The following is a 22,684-nucleotide window of genomic DNA, read 5'->3' on the forward strand; positions in this document are numbered from 1 at the left end:
TGTCAGCCTGTCCTACTGAGTGAGATCCCAGCAGTGACAGACACTGTCTAAGATCTCCATAAGGAGGGGGCAGTCCTACAGCCTACATACTAACCCTGGAATGAATGTGCACACATACACATGCTCCTCCATGAACACACACAGATGTGGAATACATAGTTCTTATATCCCAAACCCTTAAAGATCCCAAAGAGTTGCCCATCAGAAGAAAACCACCACCATGTGACGTCAGAAGAAATCTTACCTGTAGCAGATTTTACAATCACACTCATTCTTCTCCGCACAGAGTCAAAACTCAGAACTTCCAGCAGTTCAAATCTGAAACAGACAGAAGGGGCACAGTTTACTCTCTGCTGCCAAGTAGTGCTGAGCTTGTGTGATTGCCAAATGACTGCCCCAGCAGGAGGGGAGCACTCCCACCTTCCCTGTGCCCTGTCCACTCTGTGTGGACGCCCCTGGATGACTGTCACAGCAGGAGGGGAGCACTCCCACCTTCCCTGTGCCCTGTCCACTCTGTGTGGACGCCCCTGGATGACTGTCACAGCAGAAAGGGAGCACTCCCACCTCTCCCTGTCCACTCTGTGTGGACGCCCCTGGATGACTGTCACAGCAGGAAGGGAGCACTCCCGCCTCTCCCTGTGCCCTGTCCACTCTGTGCCCCCCCACACTTCCCCCACCCCGGCAGGATATTCTGGGCCTCACAGGATGCCCAGCTCCAGCCTTGTGTTGGGATCGGTCCAGGCTCTGACTCTTCCCAGAAGGGTTATAATATCTATGTCTCATTTTGAATATCGAAGGAGCCTGCAATTATCATGCCCAGTCTGAAAACCCTCCGGGAGACCTGCTGGGCTCTGGAGCTGGAACAGCCGTTGAGCTCAGGGCCCAGCTCAGACAGGGCCCAGCTGAGCAACGCAGCATGCAGACCTGCCTCTCACACAGCCCCGGGCACCTCACTTTCGACAGTTCTTTCCCGGTGAGACACTTCATGCAGCCAGCTCCTCACCTCTCAATGTCATTCTCCCTGTTCAGTATTTCCATGTAATTGTCCTTCAGTCTCAGGTATGTGAAACCAAGCCTGCAGAGGGCGAGAAGGCAAACTCAGTGCAGGACCTGAAATCCAGGCAGGCCTCCTCGGTGGAGCCTTCATTTTACACTGGGGCAATCGTTCTCGCAGAGGAAGCACTTTCAGTAAGACAGGCTGTTTGGTGGATTATACACCAGGACACAGGGATTCAGACTTATTCACCACCTCAGAAAATGACCCCGGAGACTGCGCCCTACAGCGAAGAGGTGCTCTCTGTGGATCTGGAGGCTGTGGAAAGCCAGCACCAGGTGTCTGGGCTGTACTTCTTGCTTCTAGCTGTGTTTCCCTGATTAGTGGGCTTCAGAAGAAAGAGAAACCTCAGACGCTGTCTGCCACGGTGTCAACAATCACTGACGTGCCTGAATAGGAAACTGAACCCTAGTGCAAGTGTCAAGTGTGGCTGGCCAGGCAGACTTCGCCCCTCATGGAATGACTAATGTGGCCACCGCAGGAGAGTTTCTGCCCTCTCGCCCCCTCTCTCCATGCTGCCACCATTCCGGGTACAGCAAGAAACCCTCTGAGACGCTGATGCCTTGACCTCGGCCCCCAAACTGTGAGAAACATATCCTGAGCCTTTTTCTTTCTTTCTGTTTTATAAGGTCAACCCAGCGATCTGACAGGACACAGGCCCACAGTGGTTACCTGCAGTGATACTGTCCCACCCTCCCTCTCCTGCAAAACAAACACCTCAGCCGTGGGGCTGAGCTTGAGCAGCTACCAAAAGATGGGACAACTATCACGGCGGCCACCTGTTCCATGGGAACTGGCTGCAGCTGAAAGAGCCACAGGGATGGAGGGACAGCCTGACCTGACTTTCCTATCCGTAGCACCCATGACTTCCCCCTATAAATCAATGTTCTCAACCTACCCAATATAGTCCCTCATGGTGTGACCCCCAACCATAAAATTATCTCATTGCTACTTCAAGTGTGTGATTTTTTGCTACGGTTATGAATCATAACGTAAATATCTGATATGCAACCTCCAAAGGGGTTATGACCCACAGGTTGAGAACCGCTGCTATAAATGCCTCAAGGGCCTTTTTATTTTATTATTATTATTTTCTTTTGTTTTGTGAAGGGAGATGTCATTCTGAAATCTATCTCTTATTGGTTGTTGAATAAAGCACTGTTGGCTAATAGGGAAGCAAGATAGGTGGGACTAGGAGTCGGGGAGAATTCTGGGAAGGAGAAACACAGAGAGACACGATGTAGCTGCCACAGGGGTGAGAAGTCTGGACACTTTCTCCGGTAAGAGAAATACATAGATTAACAATTATGGGATTAAATACTTAAGTCAGAGATAGCCAGTAAGAAACAAGCAAACGGTCAACAGCTTCATAATTAATATAGTGTCTTGTGTATTATTTGGGGACTGCAATTGTGGCAGGGCCCAGGCGGGTGGCGGGGCAGATTGCACCCAACAGTTTTGTGTGTGTATGTGTGTGTGTGTGTACTGGGGTGGCTTGGACACATAGTGAGGGCATTATCATTCACACATCTTTGCCACTACCTAAAGTGTACAGGAAAAGCAGATTTGCTTAGTATTCAAAAGGTTCTCCAGCCATTGTCAGTCTCTGAAGGCTATACGCATTTGTTAGTAGCAGCAAGGAGGGGGCACTGGAAATTTACTGTTCCATAAGAATTGTGAGCTGAAGCCAGGAGGTGGTGGCACACTCCTTTAATCCCAGCACTTGGGAGGCAGAGGCAGGTGGGTCTCTGTGAGTTCAAGACCAGCGTGGTCTACAAGAGCTAGTTCCAGGATAGGTTCCAAAGTCACTGAGAAACCCTGTCTCAAAAAACCAAAAAGAACTGTGAGCTGACAGTCTTAGCGACATCCCTGACCTGAAACTGTTTCCCATGTGTGGAGTGTTTTTCTGCATGTCTGTTTAACAAGCCACATCTCGCACAGCAGAAAGAACTGCAGGAAGACCCTGGGTCAGTGTAAATGTCCCAGATGGAAAGACTCACACAGAGTGAGCAGTGAGGGGGCGGAGCCTTGCATCCAGCTGCTAGCTCTCCAGCTCAGGTGACAGGAGAGCTGCAGACAGTTGGCCTTGGCATCTTAGGTCACAGGGAAGGCCTGGGGACCGGGCTTTGTCTAGACAGCTATAAGCACAGAAAACACAGGCCAGGTTATCTGCCTTCACGAAGACTGCCAGGGCCTTTAGGTCACAAAACAGGGTCTCCTAGAATGACTCACGAGTTGCACCATTACCCCAACACTCGCCGAGACCAGCAGCCTGACTCACCTCTGCACACCTTCAACCAGTGCAACTTCGTCAGGCGAGGAAGATATGTACACACAGGACTTAGAGTCTGGAGATTTCCGGGGACCATCTACATCATCCCCATAATCGTCATCCTTCACCTGGACGGTGTGGCACAAGCAGATAGCCCTGAAAAAGAGCTCCTCCCGCTCCTGTGGAGACAGTTGGGGAAAGCTCTGTCTGCTAAGGCACAACAGGCTGGACAGGCCCACAGAGCAGAGCCTAAGACCACCTGGGGATGAACTGTCATTAGCTGAGAAGTATGTGTGACTGCTTCATGCTCCAGACTTGCCATGGTGACTCGTGTAAGTCCTAACAGGCAGTGAACACTGAAAGAAAGGTTTTGCTCAGTGACACTCCTAGGAATCAGGAAGGCATGGCTATAAGCACATTCAGGAATGGGGGGGAAATGTCACCTGTCATTGGCACACTCATTCCTAGACTCCCTACTCTACAGTTCCTGGCCACAGCACCTGTGTGGCAACCGTGGCAGTGGCCCCAGCACTCTGCATTGCTTAACCTCTAGCTGTGTGCCTGCAGCCCGAAGCTCAGTCTAGCACAGCCCTGGAAGCAGAAGCAGGAGCCCCGGGCTGAGATAAAGACATGTGCATGAGGTTACCATAGGTTGACTCAGATCTGAGCTCAGCTTCCTCAGTGCGGGCTACACCGTGTAGTCAGAGTTTGAAGATCCTGGAGGTCCTAAGTAGCTGGGCAGCACAGTGGTCAACAACAGAGCTTCCCTGATAACCGATGTAGTCGGTGGGAGTTGGGGTGGGTTCAGGAGCGTGTGGAGCTGCTATGGCATGTCTCAGGATGGCCACTCCATCCTCTTTGTGAGACAATGACACCAATTGGTGCTCAGATTTAAGGAGCCAGTATTCTGACCATGAACAGCTAATCTATCATTAATAGGCCACTCTGACTCTCAGGAGACCCTTCAGGTTCTGCAGTCGTCACTTATCTCGTAGTTACCATATGAGTGGTTTGAATGCTGACCAGAGATTGTGTGTGTGTGTGTGTGTGTGTGTGTGTGTGTGTGTCTCCCAGTCAATTCAATCAGAGGAATCTCTGTCAAGACCTCCTGCCCCTTTCAAGGGGACGCAGCACCATGGTGTATTCTAACCGTGACCTCATTCCAGGACTCATGACTTTGTTGTGCTGCCCAAATGAATGGGCAGCTTCTGCCAGTGAGCGTACCCCACCTACTCACACCCCTGGTCGTGTGGCACACACACCCTCCACCTCCAGGAGCGGCAACCTACCCTTCCACTGACGCCCGGGGAAGAATCAATCATATCGATGCCAGAAGAGTTGGGGAGGACCTGTCCATTGCAGATGACATGGGGCACGTAGACGTGACCCTCGATACAGCACTCCTTGAAGGCCATGTTGTTCTCTGTAAGGGTGCCCGTCTTGTCTGTGAAGATGTACTCCACCTGAGGGTACCACACACTCAGGTTAAGCCATATTTACGCAGGTGACAAATCTTAACCCAAGCCTACTATAATTCTAGTGGGACAGGAGCATGACAGACCCAGTGTCCTGTGTGGGTACCCATGGCATCCCTCCCCCCACAGTCCCCGTTCACCAACACAGGTGCAATTTTGTGGGAAGAGGCCCTACCCTTCTCACACTGGTGACAATTATGAAACAGAATAATACATTGTGGTCCTGCAGAACTTGGCCTCCAGGGTCCCAGGGCTCCATGTATCTGACGCCCAGGATAAGGGGAAGCCTGGCTCTCTTTAAGCAGGACAGCAGATGAGAGAGGGACGAACCTTCTCTGAGCCTGAGAGGTCGAGGTTCCCAGGATGAGAAGACGTTTAGAGGACAGGATATACACAAGGAGAAGGGCAACACACACTTCAGGAAGGAGCCCACAAAGTGCTGAAGACGCCTCCAGCTTCAGATTATAAAGGAGAGTGAACCACAGTTGCACAACCAGCATGGACAGCCAGGCCAGTCACACAGCTCTGGAGGGGCCGGGTGGGGGTGCAAAGGGAGAGTCAGACCCGGTGCCCCATATCCGTCTTCCCAGTAACACGTTCTTATAAACCCCAGCAGATGCCCCTCCTACCCATGCTTGGCTTTAACAAATAAACCACAAGCACAGGGCAACGCTGTACTGAGACTCCATTTAGAAACAACCCTGCTGTCTAAACACCAGCTCATGGGGGCCTCTCCCAGGGTCACCTAGCCAGAGTGGGTGTGCTGGCTACACCACTAAAGACCCAGCAGGTAGCCATTTTGTGTGATTAAGGTAACAATTAAAAAATTACAATGGACATTTATTAGATCATAGTATATGCCTGGCACTGGACATTATCTCGGTCAACTATGTTACACAGTTTTATGAATAAAGGGTTAAAACTTTTTTTCAAGATTAAAAAAAAAACAAAAAACAAAAAATGGCCAGGTGGTGTAGTACAGGCCTTTAATCCCAGCAGGCAGATCTCTGTGAGTTTGAGGTCAGCCTGGTCAACAGAGCGAGTTCCAGGACAACCAGAGCTGTTACACATAGAAACTCATAAAACAAATCAGAAATAGTTGCATGTATGGGTGTCTGCGTATGGGTATGCACACATGAATTCAGATGCCTGTGGAAGCCAGAAGAATGTGCTGGATCCCTGGTTACAAGTGGCTGTCTGCTGCCCTACATGGTACTGGTAACTAAACTCTGGGATCCTGCAAAAGCAGTTTCTGTTGGCTGGAGACACCAAGGAAACATGGTTGTGAATATCTTAGACAGGTTTGTGAGAGCCTTTCATCCAGGAGTCTGACATTAATGGTAGGCCCTGGATTTGTGTTTGAGCTCACACCCTTCAACTTCACTGAATGGATTAGTTTTAACAGTCTCCTGTTGGTCTTCAGAGTTCTATACAGTTGTCTGCAATCGAGAGCAATTTAACCTTCTTCTTCCCCGCTTGGACGTCTCCTCTTCTCCTGTCCTTCCGGAGCACCTTCCTGAGCAGCTGAGGAAGAGCAGGGGCTCTCTGCTGCTCCTGATCTTACTGTCACTCTGCTTCCCATGGAGTGCGTCACTGGCTGTGGCACTGCTACACACGGCCTGTGTTGTGCTGGGATACGCCTTCTGCCACTAACTTACCACCAAACTTTGTCACACCCTCTCTGCATCTTATGATGGCCATCTGGCTTTTACGTTCCTGGACACTGTCTGCTGAACTGCGTGTGCTGGCCCATCCTGGCACACCAGGATAAGTCCCGCTGGATCATGTCAAGTGATCATTCTGGTGTTGCTGCTTGTCAGCATCCATGCCCATTGAGCACGGTGGTGACCAAAGGCATGAGATGCCTTGCTAGGCCCACACTGCTCACTCCACAACCTGGAGCACCACGTCACAGGCAGGGACTGTAGTCAAGACTCCCACAACAGCTGGGAAAGCCTTTCAAGCCTCAGTTTCTCCTCCACATGACATGGATGCGGGTGCTGATATCACAGGGATGGGGAGCTCACACAGGAAAATGCACAAAGCCCCCTGAATGAGGTCTACCTGGAAGGCAGTCATTTCTGCTTCAGAACAGACGTTTGCTGGTCGGCAGTTCCTGTGTCACAGACATAACTGCCATCTGGTTGTGCTGTGTCCATTACTGAGAGGCATCGCCCACCCACATTCATTGAGCAGCCAGGGGAAGCCATTACTATGTGGAGTCATCACTGGTCCTGACCTCAGTTCACTGAGCACAGGCTCCAGCCCGCCTTGCTCAGGACAGGGTAGTTGAATTCTGCGATGGGCTGTAGGCTGGGAGAGATGTCCTGCCCCAGGCCACCCCGTGACATTCCTAACTGATTTCTAAAGAACAGACTACAGGCGTCACACAGGAGGTGGGCCTACCATGAACTACCCTGAAGGAATGCATCAGAAAGTTGGAATCTTGACAGTGTCCTCTCTCCAGTAACAAATGCTTTCCCCAAGGCAGGTGGAGGACACGTGCCTGCCAGTCTACAGACTGTTGTCAGGGCAGGCTGCAGTGTCCAATTCAAATGGATTATTTATTTAATGAATTGTCATTTGCCAAATGGAGGCTGGATGAGATGGAAGGAGCCAGCCTTTCTGGGGTCTTTCCCATGCGGCAACACTGAAGCCTGCGGGCAGCATACGTGGGGGCATGTCAGTCCTCCCACTCTGTGGGACTCTGGTGGCCTCACACAGAGCACAGGGCCACAGCTGTGGTGGGCTTCAGCCCTGTCCTCACAAGGTGAGGCCCATGGATGGCTGCCATCGATGCTGTGACCCTGGCCTGGCATCTGTTATCTCATTCCGCATCAATGTGGAAATGCCCATCTCTGCTACTTATTCAGGGTTCAGACCTCGACATCCCCATCCTGAGCGAAGGGAGCTATGGCTCTGCAGAGCATTCATTCATTAACTCTGCAACACACCACCCCAGAAAACCGCCTTCAGTTTCTGTTTGCTCTAGCTTGCTTTGAGGTTAAATGTCTTATGTAAAAGAAGAGAGCAATGCTTCCCAGCAAGTGCAGGGAGGGTGGCCTCCAACCATGCTACATATTCAACTACAAGGCCCAGAATAAGTAAGGAAGTCTGGGGATTTGAGCTTACTCCAATTGATCTAACGCAATCAGTTTTTCACATAATAAAGCTAAAGAACCATGTTGACTGTTACTGCACACGTTAAAAAGGGTGCACTCAGGGACAACAAAAGCCTGTCCGTGTACTTCCACTGTGACTTCTGCTGCATATCCACGTCGAGTGCACCGCCTGGATGAGTTCCCAGTAACCAAGGAGAACCAAGTAACCAAGGAGAAGCCAGACCACTAGGGCACAGGAGACTGCGAAGGGCTAAGAGATCATGCAGTCTCTAGAAGATACTGACCTGTCCCAACTCCTCGTTTAGATCAGACGTGTTCACCAGAGGCCCTTCCCCCATCTCCTCATCAAACATGTCTTCATCCCAGGTGATGAAGTAGGAGCCAAGGAACTTCTGCATCTCCACTGTGACATACATGGACACCGGGATGATGTAATTGAAGAGGACCATGAAGGCCAGGAAGTCGGTGAAGGCCCTGAGAAACTGAGAGCATTGGCTGCGTGAGGAAGCTGCGGGTAACATGGCAAGGACAGGAAACCTCAGCTCGCCATCTCTTACCCCAGTCGGATAAGTAAACACAAGTATCCCACCCAAACACAAAGACCCACAGGGACCACTGACTGTGATGTCCTGTTACGACCAAGAGTAGAGTTAGATGCTGTGCTGGAAGAGATGGGGAGGAACAGGGCCAGGAGCTCACACTAACCTCACTGGCAGGGATATGCAGCGGCCATGCTAAGTGGGGCCCAATGGGAAGGCCAGTTTTCAATATTCATGATGTCCCTCCATAACTAGCAATCCCCAGACTCATGATGAGATGGGACCTTGCTATATAATGACTTTCTCTTCAAACTCATGACCCCTGTCTCAGCCTTGCCCTGAACTGCAGGCCCAGGCTGCTACACCCAGCTCTGCTGACTTCTCTGGAATTTATCCCTACCTTTGAAGCTATCAGGGAGTGGGATCCTGACCGATGGCACACAGCATCACGCAGGCTCCGTGCTTATACACAGGGCTACATTTGCACACAGCCCTGACTGACTTCAGTGCACACAGGCCTAGGCTCACACATGGCCCCGCTCTCAGGCCAAAGGCTTTGGTCCTCTAGCTACCACGAAGCAGCATTTATCTCAACGGTGTGCTGAGTTGTGGAAACATCAAAATTATTTTGGTGCTTTACATACTTTCTGTGGAAATGGTTACTTTCCAGGGTATCCAAGGACAGCAGGCTGCTCACACCTGCCCACACCATCTATCAGTGAGGTCCTTTGTCCTAAGCTTGGGCAAGGCTCCATCCTGCCTGAAGCAAATTCTCCTTTGTAGTTTCCTGGCACCATCTCTTTTGTGACAATAGCCTAAGGGTCACCTCTGTCACACAAGGAAAGTGCTTCCATACCAGATTCCTCTGGCGCTCTGACTCAGTCTTCTGGTTGTACCATGGCTCATCTCGGAAGGGCTCACTCTGCCACACATACTTCAGCACAGTGTTGATCAGGGCCTTGCTCACCAGGATGCAGAGGTACACAATCAGGAATGTATTCATTGACCTACGGCAAAACAAGCCAGCCTTCAGGCGCCACTCCCCGTCCTTCCTCACCATGAAGGGACAGCACAGGGCACTCAGCAATGCCCTGGAGGGCAGTGTCCAGTCTGACCCAGTAGGGGAAACACCAGCTCATTCAGAGATGTCTTTGCCAATGCCCAAGATGCCGGACCAGAGCCACGGGAAGAGAAGGTACAGAGCCATGGGAAGGGGGAAGTACAGAGCCATGGGAAGAGAAGGTACAGAGCCATGGGAAGAGAGGGAAGTACAGAGCCATGGGAAGGGGGAAGGTACAGAGCCACGGGAAGGGGAGAAGGTACAGAGCCATGGGAAGAGAGGGAAGTACAGAGCCATGGGAAGGGGGAAGGTACAGAGCCACGGGAAGGGGAGAAGGTACAGAGCCATGGGAAGAGAGGGAAGTACAGAGCCACGGGAAGGGGGGAAGGTACAGAGCCACGGGGAGAGGGGAAGGTACAGAGCCACGGGAAGGGGGAAGGTACAGAGCCACGGGGAGAGGGGAAGGTACAGAGCCACGGGAAGGGGGAAGGTACAGAGCCACGGGGAGAGGGGAAGGTACAGAGCCACGGGAAGGGAGAAGGTAAGTGCTGCCATGTGGATGACAAACCTCTCTGAACCATGGGAACCCTGCTTACAGAAAAGAAAGAGTCAGAGTCAGCTTTCTTGGCCACCAGATGCCACCAAACAAGCTGAGAGCTTAGTGATCCCACTGTGGAGTGGGCGAAGAGAGTGTGCCAGAGACAAGCCTGGGCTGGGAAATGCCTGGGCTGGACCAAGGTGAGGCAGAACTGGGGCGAGGCTGTTTCATGGTCTGCTTCTGAAGCCTGTGTATCGCAAGCAGAGCATCCTAGCTGATGAAAAGCCATCTCCACTTTCACGCTTAGCACAGTCACAGATCGGCCCAGGGATGGTAACCCTAGGTCACCCGCCAGTGTCCTGCACATGGCAACTAACTAGCTCCTGCTGCTTCACTCTGTCATATCGTTGACAAAACCTCAGACTCCACTTCCTCGTAAGTCTAACCTCCATCCCGACGTTGTCAGCATTTCCCTGTCTAATGGAAAATACTCACTCTCCTCACAGTGACTCAGTTAAACCACATCAGGACACACTTGGTTCCCACCAAATCCCCAGGTTGGAAGGGGCTGAATAAGAGACTGCCCCCCCTTTGAGGCTTGCCTGGATCAGTGGCTGGGATATGAAGCATCTGTGACTGATCTAAAATTAGAACTTTGGGGAATGACTTAGAGGTAGCATGTTAGCAGAGATAGGGGTGCAGTCATTTATCTCACTGGGAAGAAAGCAAGCAAATACCCCGAGTAATGGGCTCTGTGGCCAGCAGCTCCAGTCCCTGGAGGAGTGGGCCCCAGGGCACTGTGGGCCCCCCACGGATCCTGAGGCCCACCGGTCCCCTGAGGATGCTGTGGTTCCCCCTAAGATGCTGTAGGCCCCCCGAGGACACTGTGAGCCTCAGAGGATTCTGTGCCCCCCCCAAGGATGCTGTGGGCCCTCCCGAGGATACTATGGACACCCGAGGACACTGTGGTTCCCCCAAGGACGCTGTAGGCCCCTGAGGATTCTTCTGGCCCACCCATTCAGGGGCCAGCGATGACTAGAAGGTAACAACAAGCCTTACTTTTCCACAGCAGATCTCTTTTGGGACTTGGACTGATAGTTCAGGGCCATCTTGGTCTCCATGCCCGTGTAGATGGCCACACCTGGAAGCAGAAGAGTCTGTGAAACGTCCATAGGCTAGAGAGAAGGATGCTCACACAGACAGATCACATCTCCAACTTACCCAGAGAGTGAGTGGAGTCCTCATACCCAGGACTTTTCCTGTGTGGATCTAATCTGCACTTTATATTCTTCAGTTCAAATCTAACATTAATCTAATCTAATGGGTGATCTGGTAGTGGGGCACAGTGTATATTTTAAAGTTATTTCTGTAAATTAAAACAGGAAACACAACACTGTGACAAGCAGACTTAGTAAACTCTCCCGCTTTACAATGCTTTGTGAATGTCTCCCTGGATACAGCTTCATCTTCCTGAGTCATGAACCAAGGTCCTAACAAGCAAGCCATGATCGTCACTGCCATTGCTGTGAGTTCAGGTTACACCACTCACTCATCTCTTAGCAAGTCGCCCGGCACCAAGTCAAAGTACTATAAGACACCCAGTGGCCTCTTGGGTGCTGTGGAGTTTAGTTTGCTTAGTGTCCTACATTTTAGAATGATTACCAGTGCTTTGCAAATTAAAGTATTTACCAAAGATCTTCTCTGTGTTTTTGAGTGTGGCGCCTCTGAGAAGCAGGTTTTCTGATCCCAATGGCCTGGAAGACAAGGAGACCAGAAGCAGCATGACTCGAGACTGAAAATCAACTCAATCATCCTAAGAAGGGGCGGTATAAGTGTACATCTGCTTGCACTGAGAGTACCAAGGTCATTCTGCATAAGCACTGGGCTTCTCTGAGGTGGAGACACAGCCTGCTGGACTGTATCTAGTCCTGTCTTCCTGGACTTTCACTCACAGGGGCCTGGAGCTTCCAGAGACATTTGAAAGGCCTCAAGGAAGCAGGGCATCAACCTCAAATAACCAGGAGCCTGAATGTGACACTTCCACAGAAGCCACAGGCAGAGTCTTCAGATGGGGTCCCTACCTGCACCACCCGCAATACCCAGGGGCATTGAAAATGTCACTTAGACCTACTACAAAAGAGGCCTGAAGGCGGGCCAGCAACCCTGTCCCAACACAGCTCCAATGTGGGGGTGGCTGTGCTAGGGGACCTCAAAATGTTGTGAAAAGGCTAAAACCTTGTATCTCACTCATCCTTCAGCTGCTCCTCTTCCATCCTTAAGACACGTTTTTAGTGTGAAGGGGGAGGCTGGGCCTCTGGGGCCTCCGTAGTGTAAGTGCAGCATGCGGGAAGCAGCTGTCAGCCTTTCTTCTGAGCAGTGAAAGGAATTCAAAGCAGCAGAACTAAATGTGTGAATCCTACTGCTACATCCCATGACCATGGTGTGTCAGAGAGAAGCCCATTTGCCTGTAATTTACTTTCTTACTTTCTGTCCTTTTGGGCAGATGTGAATGCACAGAATATTACACCCTTAGTGGGGTCGGTGTGTTTGGCCAACATGGTGCAGACGGTACCCTGCAGGAGGAAGGGGAGGAAGGGGCTGCAAGCTGCTCGGGTACCTCATCGAGGTGGCTGGCAGGCAACTAGTGGCTCTTTAAGTCTGACAGCCACCAGCTCCCCAGGCTGTCCAGGGCTGTCAGCCTCTGTTAGCAAATTGCTTCCAATAATTCAAGTCACAAATGTTAATGAACACAAACGGCCTCACTTTAAGCGGGTCTCTGAGAGCTCTAAACATAATGGACTTGACAAAATACTTTGTTTCTAGTGTGGACAGACTGAAGGAGAAATATAATCGAGTGGACTGGGAATTTGGATGGGACTGATAAAAGCAAATGGCAAACAAAAAGTCCTGATGTTGAAAGGCTGAGCTAGAGCCAGTTTGGAGCCACAGCTTCAGCTCAATGAGAAGCTCGGGTCCCCCGGTTTCATCAACAGCCTGCGAACACACCTCACTTACTCCTTCATCCTAAACACATCCGCTCTCCACACTGGAGTCTCCAGAGTTTTAAGGACTCTTCTTTGAAAACAAAAGCTATGTCTCCACACTCCTCCCAGCTAATGCCCTGCTAACCTGCTGACGGATGGTGACCACAAACCGGGGTAAGATTTGGGACGGTGGCACCAGACTGAGTCAGCACTCAGGAGACTGCAGGGTCAGGTGTTCAAGGCCTTTCTAGTTAACAGTAAGATAAAGTCTCAAAAATAAGTACCATCAACAAAAAATAATCACTAAAAATGCATGCTAAGTACACAGGCCATCCCTTTAAAGCAGCTGCTGACCGAGCCCCACAAGAGACAAGCCAGCTACAGAGACTCCAGTGATTGTCTATTCTTTGGTACTTTCCCCCCAAGAAGTCTACCTTTATTTCCCAGCAAATGCTTCCTTCAGCATACAATGATGCCAGAACATCAATAATTAGGAAATTTCCTAAACTGAAAGAAAAGACCTTCAAAACCCTCTGAAAGCCAATTGTCTGAACAATAAACCTTGAATGCTTCCTCATCAAACACAGCAGCCATCAGTCTGAGGCAGACAGCTCTCTAATGGGACATCTGAGGTGGCATGGCAGCATGAGGTGCTCAGAAGGGGCTGCTCTCTCTCAGTAGATATCGTGACTGTGCAGGGACATCGAGGCAGTGACCATGGAGCAGGAGGCCCACAGCGGACGACTCTTCCTCACAAGTAGCAGGCCCTCTCTTCCTAGTTGGGCCTGAAAGAAACCCTGAGCATCACAACCCAGCGATGGCCATGGCCAGGCTGAGCACTCTCAGGCCTTTGTATCGGAAACTTGTGATGTCACAGCACATGAAGGTGTCTCTCTCAGTTGGTCTGGGCCCTCCCCTCGCTGAGAACCATCCTGTGGGCTTCTGACCTGTCCTGGCCCACTGGTAGCCATGGGCAAGGCTCCAGGGGTCTTCATTAATTACATCAACAGACAAAACCCCAGAGTGGAGCTTGCTCATGACGCAGGGCCCTGCCTTCTAAACCAAGTGGCATGGTGGAACTTATCAGCGAATGAACATCTAACACGACAATGAAGAGGATAAAGTCTGGACTCCCAACAAGACTCACCTTACCACAGGGTCGTTCAGGTCGTTGTAAACATTGATGCGCCCCACAAACCTGGCAACAGAAAAGCTCACTTTGTTACTCAGTACCAGGGGGCCTCCGGTCTGCACCACAGCTAGCTCATCCTGATCTTCAGTATGACCAGTGGTGGCCCAGCCACTCATCTCTATCTCTTCCCGTCTTACTTCCTGACTTTTTCACCCATGGCTTCGGTGACCCTTATCTCAGTTACAAATCACTTCCTCAAAATAAAGAACACTTGGGCTTCCTTCTGTGAAACTTCAGTCTGCACAGTGCCCGCTACGGCACCAAAAGGTGACTTTTCAGCAGGGCACGCTCCTGGCTAGTGTGCTTGGCTTACTTGTAGAGGTCGGGCTGTGGCTGTTCACACTCGATGGTGGCATGCAACCCATCGACGTCTTCCTCTGTGTGGAAGCCCTTGGTATCCTGCACTGCGTAGTGAGTCTGCAGATGGAGAGGAAGCGTGAGCTACATCCCAAAGCTCCACCCCACCTGGCTGCTGGCATCCACCCCAGAACTTGGTCTTCTTGTACATCCGTAAGTCCTATTGTGAGCCTAGGTTCAAAAGGTTATAGAAAGATGGATGAGCCTCTGCTACTGCTCTGCTTGGTGGTGACAAGAGCTCTGACTCTTCATGCTTTCCCAGCACCCTCATCTTAAGACAGCAGGACAAAGGGCAAGCCTGGGACTCTCTTAACCTGAAATTTGATGTACCTGCCCTGTAAGAGCTATCAATCGCCGATGTGCTCCTCCTCTTTTGGGCAAAGTGCTATTGTTCCTAGGAGGGGCCGAAAGTGTCTGCTGGTTTCGTTTTCCAAACTCTGCTACCAACTGTCCTCCTACCATTGCTTCTAAGCAGCCGTCCATCTGCTTGGACTAGAAGGTCCCTCAAATCTGAATGAAGGAGGCTGCTAGGCCACTGCTTTTAGGACACCTTTCAGCATAGCGGGGCTGAGCAGGACGCCTGAGAATGGCGTTTCTAAGTAGATACCAGCGGCCACTGTGTGACTGTCCAGGGCTACGAGCGTGGCCTAGCTAGCAACTATGGAGACTGCAGACAGGTAAACATTCTTCCTCCTTTATCCAGGGAGGAGGACAGAGGAGGGGAGAGGAGGGAGGGGAAAGAAGGGGCAGTCAGGAGGAAGGGATCCCTGATTCTCTGCTTATATTTCTAATAATGAGCACTGGAGACAGCGGTGTGACTTGGAGCAAGTGAGCAGGTAATTACACATCATCACTTATACCAATCATTCAAGCACTTGCTATGCACTGAGAATTTAGAGATTTCTAATCATCAGTATGGCTACCTTTCACAGATGTAAAAAGTACAGAAAGAGCCGAAGGCCAGGCTGAGATTATGTGAACACCCTGAGGTTGGTAGGAGCCTGTCCATAGTCTGTCTTTCAAGGAAAGGGTTCACATAACTTCAGCCACCAGAGTCAAACCAAACCTACAGAAATGACACCGGGACCACAATGAAATGCATTGTGCGAATAGACAAGAGGCCAGCATGGAGCATTTTCCAGATCAATAGCTGTTGCTGCAGCCCAGAACAGAGCTGAGACCCTGCGCCTCAGACCTGTTGAGATACTGAACCGTTTTGTCTGAGCGATCAGTTTCCATGGAATGGAGTGAGTCCTGCCCTCAAATGAGGGCCTTTGGCTCTTCCTTACATCTGTGAAAGCCACACACATGATTAGAAATCTTCTCCAAATTCTCAACGCAGGCTTTATCTAATAGAGGAGAGTTGCTTAGAAGGTCTTGGGATGGTCAGATCATGAGCCCTGTGCAGGTACAACAACCCAAGTCATCCAGAAGCCCCTCCCAAACAACCGTTGTTTATCAGCACTACCTAGAACATAGGAAACCTCCCACAGCCTTTACAAAGTGCCATGGATGACCCCCAAAGATTGGCACATCCTTTGCTAATCACGTGAAAATGTGTCTCATTTCATCTCACAGCACGGGCTGCCTGCACCCGCAGGAATCATGTACACCCTGTTTTAGAATCTTAGGGGCTAATACCTCTCTACTGCTCCTAGAAGCTGCCAGAAGCATCAGTGGTTTCATTATGTTAGATTTCATAGCTTCACAGAAGTTCCTCCTCGCAGATTTTTAAGTTAAAAAGCCAAATGTATAAGTTAACAGAACTATATATTTTTTCCTCTCATGATTATCAAAATGCTTACATTTACTGTAGAATTCCATGTGGAGTTCAACCCATTAATTACAGTTCCAGAAGATTGTCTTAAAATGCTTAACCAGACAGTGAAATAACAGATAAAATCTGTAACTTCTGATTGACTTTCACACAGTCCTAGACTAGGAAAGACACACATTTGTGCTAAGAGGAAATGTTAATACCCTAACAATCTACTTGAGTCTCTCATTGGGTAGTGGCAGGTACACCTGCCCACCTCAGATGGTGACTGTCACAAACATTACAGGAGGAAAGAAAACAACTGAAAATAGGAAAAAGCAAAAGTAAGGTTAAAAGTTAGAGGGCGTCACACCCGCATTCCCTCCCCCCAGAGAGCCGTGACCATAGACATGCTTAGTCTACACCCAGGATGTTGTCAAAGCCCGGTCTCACGAAGACCCCTAGCTGCACCCCAGGCACGTTACTTTATGGCTCGACTCTCCATCTAAGCTGGCGGTAGTGACATGGCAGGTCCCATCTGCCCGGTTGCTGGAGAGAAAGATCAGGTCACAGGGAAAGGTCTCATCTTCCTTCACCATGACAATGTCCCCAACCTGCAAGACAGACAGAATGGTCACTGAGAGGCCACCTTGGTGTGACAGCTCAATCTGGACTGGAATTCATTCTCCTACTGTGTTCAGAGTGTGTTAAAACATCACCACAGTGTCTTATGGGACGCTGGCATGATTCTAGGAAAGACCCACGCAGAGGCTTTCTGTTGGAACAAGGCTTCTCTGGGTGCCGTGGGCCACTGAAGACCAGAGCAGCTGCAGGGCACACCAGGAAAGACTGTCCCAGTGAAAACACAGAAACATCTCTCTAACAGAGGAGGCTCTCTCGGAAGCAGTGACACACCAAAGGGCATTTGTACACCACACATATTTAAAGTAAACGCATACATAGCCACACGCCAATAGATCCGTATGTGGGGTGAGCCTAGCAAGCACATGTATGTGTCTGTGATCCCTGGAAGGTGCTGTTCCACTGTATGTGGGTGCTGCCGTCACTTCCTGGGACACCCTCTGACCTCAGGTTCAACAGCTGACTGCTGTCAGGCTGGGATGAGTTAGGTTAATCCTATCCGGGGGCTGGCTGACCTCCCCAGCTGGGGCAGACTGCAATTGGGGATGTGGTCAGTACAGACAGCAGAGCTGCCTAAGAGGGAGTGAGGTGGAGTCAGGGGAGGCTTGGGCATGGGAGGGGTACCAAGAGGAAGAGAGGCAGGAAGAGACTGAGTCCAAATTTACAGTCAGGTGATGACTGAAGTCAGAGACACGTTTGAAAGCCATCCTGTCTGCACAAGTGCTTTCAGGTGGCCACACAGGCAGAAAGGCAAGCGCTCCAACAACTTAGACCCTTCAAGTATCCAACAAAATGAGAGAGGGCGGTGTGACTACCCTACCACAGGGCCAAGTTGAAAATGACTCTACAAAGAACATCCGTGAACCAGGTGGATGCAGTGGGTACACCACTTACTCTCAGCTTCCGACTCTGCTTCCGGACCAGCTTGCCATGCTGGATGAAATGCACGGGACACTGGTTCATGGCATTGTCTGCCTTGTGGCGAAGCCAGTCTTCATAACCCTAAACAGAGACAGAGAGAGAAGTGTTTAAAGCAATTGTGGCTACACATGGTCTCGCCTGGGTTTTCTCACGTCTCCCTGGATTCAGGGTTCTGCGACGACAGACTCGCAGTGCTCAGCAGCACAGAGGTACGGACAGTGTCCGTCAATCACCCTTACCTCACCTGATCCGCAGACTTTCAAGCATGACTTAATGGGCTTGAAACAGAGGGGAACTGTTTCAAACCTGCATTTCCAGATGACTACCAAGTGAGCAATGAGAGAGAAACCAAGAGCAAGTAAATACTTTTTAAAAGTATAAGATCTCTGTCCTGTTTTTGTTTTTTTGGTCAACTTAACATATGCTAGTCATTGAGAAAATTCTTACATAATATTAGTGTATGGGGAGGGGGAGGAGCAGAAGGAGAGGAGGGAGGGGGCACTGGGATTGGTATGTAAAAGAAAAAGATTGTTTCAAAAAACAAAAAATACACATATATATATATATATTTCACAAAAAGAGAAAAGATTGGCCTATAGGCAATTCTGTCAGGCATTTTCTTGATTAATAATTGATGTAGAAGAGCCCAGATCACTGTGGACAGCACCACACCTGGGCAGGTGGTCCTGAGTTGTGTAAGAAAGCAGACTGGGCAATGTGGAGACTCCTGAACCTGTCACAAGAACATGAGGCCCAGGCCAGCCACCTGCAGCACCTGCTCCCACACCTGTCACAAGAATGTGAGTCCCGAGGTCAGCCACCTGCAGCACCTGCTCCCACACCTGTCACAAGAATGTGAGGCCCAGGGCCAGCCACCTGCAGCGTCTGCTCCCACACCTGTCACAAGAATGTGAGGCCCAGGGCCAGCCACCTGCAGCGTCTGCTCCCACACCTGTCAGAAGAGCGTGAGTCCCGAGGTCAGCCACCTGCAGCACCTGCTGTTGGGTGGTTATGCTGCTCTTTCTGGGGAAAATAATTTACTTGGAAGCTGACAGTTTGCAAATTATCCAGATGCCTCAAAGGAAAAAATGGATTCTGAATACTGAAATGCAAATTCACATCATCCAGTGCTCTGTAGCAGAAGGACCTAGCACATACGAAGCAGGCAAAGGACACTCCTCTAACTATTTTCAGATGGCTTCTCGGTCCATGGAAAGATCCCCAACCTCACAGGCTATCAGGGACATGTGAGTAAGGCACTCCCAGGCACATACTGAGATGGCTACAATGGGCCGGATGCAGCAAGTATCAGTGGCAGAGCCTGCAGACCACTGGTGGGAAAGTGTTCTGTTGTGCAGGAAGGGAGACATCTGCTCAGAGGCTTACAGCAATTCTACCTGTAGACACACCCTAAGAACTAATGATACACATCCATCACTCCATCTCCATCCCACAGACACAATATAAACAATTATTATTTATTTTAACCAGAAATTAAATACATAAGGCCAGAGAAAGGGAAAAATCAAAATAAATATAAGTATATAAAGAACCAGGAACAAAGATCAAATCAGTGTACACAAATACTCTGAGCAGGGTTAAGATGAACTGAGTACCAAATGCCCATAGACAGGCTGTGGGATAAACTATTGGGGGCCCAGAGTATTTCTCATTTATGACATGGATCAGAGCTCTGACATGCTACTGTGTGGGTAAACCTTGAGAACATTATGCCCCCTGGAAAAGAACAGTTAGGAAGAACAGTGTGTCCCTGAGACAGCTTTTGCAGACACAGTCACTGGCTGCTTCAAGGGTCAGCAGAGGTGGAGGCTGTCCTGGAGGCTGGACAATACACTGGATTGCTCTGGTTGGCTCAGAATGTACAGACCTACTTCCTTTTCCCATTCAGAGGCACAAAACCACTTCACTTCAGCCTGAAGCAAAACCAACTTTCCATAGTCTTAACTTCCTATGAGTCAGTGGAGACAAACCAGACAGCCCACCATGAGTGGAGTGACTCCTTGTGGCAGCATGGGCACCTGCCTCCCTGCTTGTGAGATTAACTCTTTGATTAAGTATTTTTAAAAACTGACAATTTGATCCTAAAATTTATGTGAAAATGGAAGTGTGAAGGCCAAAATAACAGTGTTGTTCCATTTACAGATACAGTCCATTTACACACCCAACTTCTTCCATGTACACACCCAACTTCTTCCATTTACATACCCAACTTCCATTTACACACCCAACTTCCATTTACACACCCAACTTCAACTTTTTACTACAGAGTCCTACAGTAATGAAGCTAGTATATAACAAACAAACAAACAAACCTAGCAGCAGAGATATATCAGTTACAGATATAAACCCTTAAAATGGGGGAAAATATGGTCTTTTCCTCAACTGTTATTGACTATCTTAATGCAGAATAAAGACACATACAATTTGGTTTATACATTGCATCATATTTAAAACGAACATAAAATTAGCATAAAACTTTTGAGGAAACACAAGGGTAAATTTTAAGGCATTTAAATTATGTCCCAGTCTTTGTTTTGTGGCTAATGTTAGCTCAGTAAAGGAGAAGGGAATTCCCCCCACACTCAAATAAGATAAACAAACAGCCCAATGAGAAGGCACGCTGAAGGGATTCAGACGCCAACTGAATGAACTGGTAAAGGCTGGAGCAAGGAAAATTTAAACATTGGAGCATTACTGATTATAGCCCAAAGTTTAAGATAAATATCTATAGATCCATATTGATATTAGCAAACCCCTGAATAAAAGTAAATGGGCATTAAGCAAACATTCCCTGAATAAGAATCTGAAATAACTTACATATGCGTATACGAAGGAGATGAACCATACCTTCAAGACTCCTTAACTTTTGGGCTGTGCCCGGTCACTTGCTTCCAAAGCAGAGTGTGTCAAGGGGAGGGGCAAAAGGACTTCACCGTAAGGAAACAGGGCGGGTGACAATCAAGTCTGACTGACAGCCTCAGGATAAGTCAAATTGACAGCATATACTTTTCTGATTTAAAAAATGGCATCGTACATCTGTAGCCACCCTCTCAAAATCTAACACCAATCTAACTGTGAAAACATGAAATACATCATGTTGTGCAGGACCTCCCACTGCAAGGTCAGCCTGTGATGCGAGTCTTACCTGCTTGATGGCTGTGACAGTGATGACGAAGAAGAGTGGGAGCCCGCTTGTCACTGGACTTGTGGGTGTGTCGATGATCAACTGTGGGGACAAGAGAGCCCTGGGGTCACCTTGAAAACAGTTGCTAGCGACCTCAGACGGCTTCTTCCCACCCAGACACTTAACGACTCCTTCCTCCTTGCCTTGCAACCTGGACATGAGGGACACCACCCCGTCCTAGTGACTGTGATGCTGAGGGAGGCTCCTTAATTAAGGGGTGTGCTTAAGGAAACCGTGTCAGGACGTGGCGAGGGCTCAAGTCTGACTGTGTGTACAATGGCTCATTTAGGTCATGCTGCAGGCTCACACTTGGATTTGCTCTGACAGAGTCCATGCTGGAGAGATTTTACAGTTGTTTACAGCCATACTTGGAATAATTTAGAAAAGCGTACCACAAAGTGCAATCCACCAGCTGCTCCCCACCCACACCCTCGCCGTGTCCCCGCCCTGCATCTGTCTCTCTGGATGTACATCTGCTATGCATTTCCTGAGAATCGAGAATGAGTAAACGGAGATGTGAGGAGTGACTGGAGACTTTGCCCTGTCTCGTCTTGGGGCTGGAATCAGAGAACCCAAGAATGAATGGCAGATGAGGCATGTCACATCCTTGCTGATTTTAATGACTGTATATCACTTCTTGAGAATCCAGTGACATTTGCTGAGACAGAGGGCCGGGGCAATCCTTACCTGCACCAGGAAGATGATGAGAAAATAAAAGTTGGCTATTCTTCTGAACTGTTCAAACAGGTTCTTAGGTATGAAGTTCCAAAATGTGTACTGTACAAGACAAAAGCAAGAACGGGTCACTTTCTGTGGTGTCTGAGTACCTAAGAGCAGGGAGGGAGTGCAAAGAATAAATACAATGTTCAGTTTTAGGTACAAACTCACCAGAATTTACATTATTGACATTTTGTCAGTGTTATACAATGCCCTAAGACAAACTGCTAAGACAGAGTGTAATCACGTCTGACGGCCTGGCCCATCGAGTCAAAGCAGAAAGCAGAGCGCTCGGCAAAAGTTAGTGTGCACGCGCATACAGAGCGTTTCTTCACTGGAGCCCAGTGCAGACTTGGAGCAACTCCTGCTCCGAGCTGACACTTCCTCTGTCTTCCCACCTCTCCTCTGTCGTCCTGAGGGCTGCTTGCCTGATAACAGGGCATGGTGTCCACACTGCAGGGTGCTGCATCTGCCTGTTACCAGTGTATTTACAGGGTGAGGAGAGAGGGCACTCCCACACTGCACAGTCTCCAAACTGACCACTCGGTGTCTGTACTGAGAACAGTGCTACCCTCTAGTGTCCTTCCTGTCCTATCCAAGGGTACTTGCCTTTTCACATGAGTTTAGAGGTAAGAGGAGGCCCTCAGAGTCGCTGGTGGGGACTCTGGTTAGGGCCGGGGAGACTGCAGGTCATGTCAATAGGAGCAGCATCTCACAGCACGGGTTTCCTGCCCATGGACACTGCTATCTCCCCTCTCCTCAGAGGAGAGTCTTGGTGTCCTTGTCTTGTGTGACACACATACTGGGAAGGACTTGATGAAGCTCAGGGCCCTGGCTAACGCAGACACTC

General features: G+C 49.6%; 1 protein-coding gene across 3 annotated transcripts in view; it reads right to left on the reverse strand.

Annotated features, from left to right (window-relative positions):
* The window catches only part of Atp11a (ATPase phospholipid transporting 11A), a 106,191-nt gene that overhangs the window by 32,478 nt on the left and 51,029 nt on the right, over nt 1-22,684 (reverse strand). For all 3 annotated transcript variants that reach the window (XM_005073320.4, XM_013115794.3, XM_013115795.3), the window contains exons 3-16: nt 21,805-21,894; nt 21,079-21,159; nt 17,886-17,993; nt 16,835-16,963; nt 14,550-14,653; nt 14,192-14,242; nt 11,750-11,814; nt 11,120-11,201; nt 9,319-9,469; nt 8,208-8,405; nt 4,616-4,789; nt 3,336-3,505; nt 1,004-1,075; nt 245-318 (exon numbers count right to left, since the gene is read on the reverse strand). In XM_005073320.4, coding sequence (XP_005073377.1) covers nt 245-318; nt 1,004-1,075; nt 3,336-3,505; nt 4,616-4,789; nt 8,208-8,405; nt 9,319-9,469; nt 11,120-11,201; nt 11,750-11,814; nt 14,192-14,242; nt 14,550-14,653; nt 16,835-16,963; nt 17,886-17,993; nt 21,079-21,159; nt 21,805-21,894 — 1,549 coding nt within the window. The remainder of the gene's footprint in view (nt 1-244; nt 319-1,003; nt 1,076-3,335; nt 3,506-4,615; nt 4,790-8,207; nt 8,406-9,318; nt 9,470-11,119; nt 11,202-11,749; nt 11,815-14,191; nt 14,243-14,549; nt 14,654-16,834; nt 16,964-17,885; nt 17,994-21,078; nt 21,160-21,804; nt 21,895-22,684) is intronic.

This window comes from Mesocricetus auratus, unplaced genomic scaffold (genome assembly GCF_017639785.1).
Source record: "Mesocricetus auratus isolate SY011 unplaced genomic scaffold, BCM_Maur_2.0 Super-Scaffold_100031, whole genome shotgun sequence".
In the NCBI taxonomy this organism is placed as follows: domain Eukaryota; kingdom Metazoa; phylum Chordata; class Mammalia; order Rodentia; family Cricetidae; genus Mesocricetus; species Mesocricetus auratus.